The sequence below is a fragment of the Dermochelys coriacea genome, chromosome 9, assembly GCF_009764565.3.
Source record: "Dermochelys coriacea isolate rDerCor1 chromosome 9, rDerCor1.pri.v4, whole genome shotgun sequence".
Lineage (NCBI taxonomy): Eukaryota > Metazoa > Chordata > Testudines > Dermochelyidae > Dermochelys > Dermochelys coriacea.
In genome coordinates this window covers 3,773,779-3,779,786 of record NC_050076.1, presented here as the reverse complement: position 1 = coordinate 3,779,786, position 6,008 = coordinate 3,773,779, and the positions used below count along the sequence as shown (strand labels likewise).

The window sequence follows — 6,008 nt, the reverse complement described above, 5'->3', positions numbered from 1 at the left end:
AGGTGACATTCAATGAAATTAAAAGCAGCAATATATTTAGAACCAAGTAAATAATAATAAGTCAATAATGCTTTACGCAGAATAAAATACAGACCACCTATGGAGTTCACTGTGTTCGATTAATTATAAACTATTGTTATTTCTAAGTCAAAACCAGAATCTTGGATCTCAGCACTGGAGAGTTTGGGAAGTCAGCAGGCCTGGAACGTGGCAATGGGAAAGCAGGCAGTGGTCTCAGAGGCTGGTCCCCTTCATGCCCTTTGGGGCTGGGCCGGCAGACAGAGCTGCAGGGCTGACCACCATTCCTGTACTACAGTGGAGAGAGTCACAATATTAGTACTGAAATCAAGAGTATTTACATCAACTGAAAAGAAGCAAAGCAACATTTTAATTAGGTTCTAGTTGAACATTCCATGGTTCATGCTTTCCCTCTGCCACCTTAAAAGCAGCTGTATTTTGCACTATCTGTATCTTTTAAACCATGCTATGCATTTCACGGGAGCAAACAGTCGGTCACTTACATGGGGCATATTTACATCACACTGCACAGTATAACAGTGTGACTCTAACGCTATGTAGTGCCATGCTGGCTCGGTGCCAAACGACTGAAGCAAACCCATCTCTTTCTGCCTTGAGAAGCCATTTCCTAGCCTTCGCTCCTGAAAGGCAGAGAGCTGTAAGCACATGGGAGGAATTAGGATATTTAATAGGCTAAATGTTTGGTACAGACAGACCTAAACTTTGGAGCCTGAAATTCAGATCCAGATCTTCAGCCTGCAGGACCGGTGAAAACTTACTCTCTGCAGTGCAGTCCTTTGGCGTATAAAGGAAAAGTGGGTGTTGTTCTATTGGCATTTTGTTTCCCCTTTTAAGTTAAAAATAAAACACTTCCTCTGTCTGCTCTTCAACCTTCTGGCTGATTCTGTTCTCATACTGGTGTAGATCTGGAGTAACATGGGTGGGTGGGGCGGGAAATGAATCAGACCCCTAGTGTTTGCCTGCCTTCATAATATCCTCGTAGGAAGGAGGCAATCCAGTCCCTCTGGTGCCGACGCGCAGGGCGGGAGAAGGGCACAGCTCTGGGTTTGGAGAGTGGGCGTGCACTCCGGAAAACGCACATGGAGAAGCATCACTTACTGGGAAGAGAAAAATGGAGCTTTTCTTGGTAACCATACGCCAGCCTTGAGTGAAACCACACATGGGGGACCGAGGTGACTGTGTGGGTAGGTGTGTATGGAGGGGAGGATACGATGATGACATGAGAGCTACATTAGCTGGAGATATTGAAGTATCACGTGGTTCCAGCCACTTGAAAGAAAATTAGAAGAGAAATCTGCCATGTCCATGTAGCAGCTGCATCTCAGGGCTCTGGGACCAGCTAACTACATGTTGTGGGCTGGGGAGCTCTGAATTCAATCTGCCAACACTAGGGGAGGTTTGGTATGGTGTGGTTTCCCCAGGGAGTCTATCGTTTGCTCTCACCCCCTGGCCCAGGAAGCTACCAGGGTTTCCTCTTGGATTATCAGGGCTCACACACTCAGTCTGATGGGACATCCTTGGGGTTTCTTCTGAGGGGTGCTCATTTAAGATCTGATCCAATGCCTATTGAAGCTAATGGAAATACTCCCAGATATTCTAAGAGACCAGCCCTGGGTGCACGGTGGGAGGGGCTGGGCACAATTAACCCAATGCCTATGTGCCGTTGTGACAACGTTCCAATGAGTCTGAGGCCTAATGATTGTTTTAAATGCCCCATGAGATGGAAATCTCTCCAGGAAGGAAGCCCAGAGCAGTAACTCTCATCTGGGTGGGAGGCGAGATCATTGAATTGAATGCAGCATCACTTTACCTACGGAGTCAGTGAACTATGGCCCTGCCACCGAGTTTGGCTTGGACCCTACAGGAGCAGGTTTAGCAATGAGAAGCCCCGCAAAGATCTAGATGGAGACTAACCACCAAGAGAATCGGAGTCACTGAGTGCAAACACGGCAAGTGTGCGCCGGGAAGAGAAGCTGCTCCGTTGTTTCAGCCAGCACTGCAGGCAGAAGAGAATCCCACAGGACAGGATCGTGGCCAGAAAGAATAAGATCAGTAACCTGAGGCCGAGACATAGACATGGAACAATCAACAGCAGGTGGCACCTGCAAATGGTTTCAGAAATGAGAGGTGGGAGGGCAGGTTTTGGGAGACTGAGAAGATTTGATCTGCAGAAGAGAAGAGACCTACTAACTAGGAGAAGGGCAAAGTTGGTCCAATTATTGAAATTCTCTTGCACAAAAAACTTCAAATCATTTATTGCAAAATTTTTTTTATGTGTCGGGGAGAGGGGGAGTTTTTGGACCAGAATTGCACAGACTGTTGCAGCCAGTGGTCAAAGTCCCATCAGTTGCTCCTGTGCTTTGGATCATAGAATCATAGAAGATGAGGGTTGGAAGATACCTCAGGAGGTATCTAGTCCAACCCCCTGCTCAAAGCAGGACCAACCCCATCTAAATCATCCCAGCCAGGGATTTGCCAAGCTGGGCCTTAAAAACCTCTAAGGATGGAGATTTCACCACCTCCCTAGATAACCCATTCCAGTGCTTCACCACCCTCCTAGTGAAATAGCATTTCCTAATATCCAACCTAGACCTCCCCCACTGCAACTTGAGACCATTGCTCCTTATTCTGTCAGCTGCCATCACTGAGAACAGCCGAGCTCCATCCTCTTTGGAACCCCCCTTCAGGTAGTTGAAGGCTGCTATCAAATCCCCCCTCACTCTTCTCTTCTGCAGACTAAACAAGCCCAGTTCCCTCAGCCTCTCCTTGTAAGTCATGTGCCCCAGCCCCCTGATCGTTTTTGTTGTCCTCTGCTAGCCTTTCTCCAATTTATCCACATCCTTTCTTTAGTTGGGGGCCCAAAACTGGATGCAATACTCCAGAAGATCAGATCCTCCCAGCTGGCTGGCTTTTTCTGAAAATTCAGAATTTTTGCAAAAACACTTTTCATGAAGAATTTTGACTTTTTTTCCATTAAAAATGTCCAGCTGATCCCCTCTGCTGTCCGCAAACAGTGAAGGGGATGTGGAGAAATGATCCAGTCAGGTCAGAACACAAAATAATGTGCCCCAAATTAAATTATTTTGAATTCTTTGGTTTGGTCAGTTATTCACTCAGCTTTCCTGTCTATATATCAGAACAGACTTTTTTTTGCCAATTCTGTCTTTAGAATGGATCAGTACTTACCAGACATACCAGGCACTGAGGCTCTCCTCATTGTAATTAACACACCTAGCAATTAAAGAAACAGACATGTTGGGACATGAAATCAGTTGAAGTGCTGCTCTTAACTTGAGTGGTGGAATTACCAGCACCATTAACGAATTTATAGTAGTACAGCATTTAATTAATGAAATGTGTTTAAATGCAAATGTGTATAACTGTTTTCCTTCAAATATATTGTACATCACAATCATTCTTTCTATGTTAACAAAACAACAAAATTATACATTATCATAAGAAACAGCTCGGTATCTCCTCTTTGTATCTCTCTCTGTCTGAAGAAAAATTAAGCTCAAACAGCCATTGTTAGCATGCTTGCTATCCCTTTCTGTATTAATGGTATGCACATCGTACTCTTGTTTAGAGCATCAAGATTATTTTGTGTTTCCTTACTTTGCATTGCCTGTAAAATTCCAAATACAAAATAAAAACCAGTGAGAATGTGGAGTATGAGTACTTACGCTTCATCAGGGTCACATTTCGGATCAGAGTCTGCTAACTAAAACACACATGTTAATCAGTCAGGGCAAATACAGTATCTTATTAGTAGAATCCTTTTATATTTGAACTGAAAAGCACCTACAGACAAAGTTGGGGCCTGATCTTGAGACTGTTAATTATGTGAGCAGTCCCCTTGATTTTGTATGCCTAAGTAAGGAAGACTAACATTTTTGATAAAGGTTCTTGGATTGGGCCCATAGTTTTTTCTGTTAACGGCCCGATCCAGCTCCTGTGGAAGGCAGCAGAAAGTCTCCCATCTAGTTTGATCAGATCCTTAGTTTTCTAATAACAGCTAGGAGAAAGACATACTGTTATGATGTTTAGTGTTAGTGCATAAAGTATGTTTTTGCTAAGTGACATGTCAAAGTCCAAGAGCAAAGAGATACGAACAAGTATAAACAGAAATGTTTACAACACTTGCATTGATTTGTTATTCAAAATTCGTTACTGGACAGTTTCTGTGAATAACTATGGGTGTGTAGCTCTTTTGCAAGATGTGCACTGTGAAGGTTCAATATTTGTAATTTGAGTCATTTTGGAATGTTTCTGTTCCATGACTGGAGGAATGTGCAACTCTTAGAATTAGGTCTTTGGTGTGAATCTTTGCAACTATGAATCTGAAAGTTGCTTTGGGGGAATATTTTATAACATTCACTTAAATCTGGTAAACATTCCTGACACTAACTGCATTTTCCAGCTTATATGTGGAAAGTGAACAAAGCAGTTGAAAAGCACAAGCTGAATCAAATCCATTAAAAGTCTCAAATGAATATCAGTGGAAATTTTTGGACATATTTTCCCAGCTCTGTTGCAGAAAACTTTCAATCAAATATCAAATTGCAGTAAAATAATGGTACAGTATAAACAAAATGAGACAAATTAGATTTAGATCATAGATAAAAAGTTATGTATAATTTGCAGATAATTACTATACTTTGTATTTCTTTTTGCACGTGTCTGACAGGCATATAAATTTGTGTCCTCCTTTGAGTTAAAACCAAAAAGCTCTTTTGCATAAAAGACAGATTTCTATTTGGACAGATCGCATATCACATTTCTAATTAGCAGGGATCAGTGTAAAAGCTATGTTGAACAATGCTAGCAACACTCCAAACAGCAAAAAATCATCTTACAAGTCTATATAATGGGCACAATCCTGTCTGCATTGCCATTAACCTCGAAAGGAACAGTATCAGTCCCCAGGTATAACAACAGGCTCTGTGTGTAATGAATCCTTCAGATAAAACACTATCCATGAAATTTCATGGATGATTAAAATGAAATGGGAAACAGAAAGAGACCAAGAATTCAAAATGAATTTTTCCAGACGTGCCTTTTTCAAATTGAGCTCATCTGCCACATCAAACACACATGGTAGGGCATCATTTTTTAATTGTTTGCCTCACTTCTGCCAATTATGAGTAGAGCAAGTGAAAAAAAACTAAGACCATTTATCACCAGGATCATGTGTGGCTGTGAGTGCTTTTTATGGCTGAATGAAGACATGTGTCTTATCTTTCACATTCTTTAAATGTCTTAGTGTGAAGCCACCACTCCTTATGTTACTGGCACACATAAATACCTGAATAACACTGTAGATAGATAGATAAACTGTCTTCAGTGAAATCCTACTAATTCAGTTTGAGACATGCACTTTCTAATTTCAACAGCCATATACTGAATAAAAGGATTCATATACTAGAAGAAAAATATCAGTACATTAGATAGAATTGGTTGTGAATATAAAATCCCAACTACTTGGCAGGTCTTTACAAATATCTTTAAAATGTTGTTATTGCCAAGTTATCCCAAGAATAAAAACATGCTCAACAGAGCCCTAAAATCAATCAAAGTCTGACCCCAGTAAAAGATTTTGTTACCTGGAATAATGTCAGACACAGGCCTCCAATTTCTGAGATCAGCCAGGTGAGACACGGAGCTTTGGGTCTCCACATTGTTAACAACAGAAACCCTTGTAAGGCTCTGTTTATAGCAGCAGCTATATGATCACATGTGATCTGGAACTTTTACACATCCCTATAAATTGTCCTTTGAGCCATGGAATACATTATCTAATAGCTCCTTGTGACTCCAGAATAATAGCCAGGGAATGAATGCTGCTTTGCATGAACACACTCAAATAGCCAAGAGTCCTAAATGAATATTAGTTTGAGGTCAGCACCTTGCAAATGTTCCAATCCTTTTGTAGCTTTCAAAAACTCCTATTGCTAATGCCTGGTTCCATA

The 6,008-nt window shown here is 41.5% G+C and overlaps 1 protein-coding gene across 1 annotated transcript; it reads right to left on the bottom strand.

Annotated features, from left to right (window-relative positions):
* Positions 1 to 852: 852 nt before the first annotated feature.
* TMEM207 (transmembrane protein 207) lies at positions 853 to 5,797 on the bottom strand. The gene is made up of 5 exons (XM_038417544.2): positions 5,643 to 5,797; positions 3,723 to 3,760; positions 3,226 to 3,270; positions 1,954 to 2,096; positions 853 to 1,136 (listed from the first exon to the last, which is right to left on the bottom strand). The coding sequence occupies exons 1-5, from the start codon at positions 5,715 to 5,717 to the stop codon at positions 988 to 990; spliced, it is 450 nt and encodes a 149-aa protein (XP_038273472.1). The 5' UTR covers positions 5,718 to 5,797; the 3' UTR covers positions 853 to 987.
* Between the last annotated feature and the right edge of the window lie 211 nt (positions 5,798 to 6,008).

What these genes read in the sequence shown, in the direction of transcription:
- TMEM207 (XM_038417544.2), bottom strand. Translation starts at nt 5,717, where the DNA reads ATGTGGAGACCCAAAGCTCCGTGTCTCACCTGGCTGATCTCAGAAATT. An exon ending in AAATGTGACCCTGATGAAGC is followed by an intron (nt 3,271 to 3,722) that starts GTAAGTACTCAT and finishes TTTAATTGCTAG; the next exon opens with GTGTGTTAATTACAATGAGG. An exon ending in TGACTCCGATTCTCTTGGTG is followed by an intron (nt 1,137 to 1,953) that starts GTTAGTCTCCAT and finishes TTCTCTTCCCAG; the next exon opens with TAAGTGATGCTTCTCCATGT.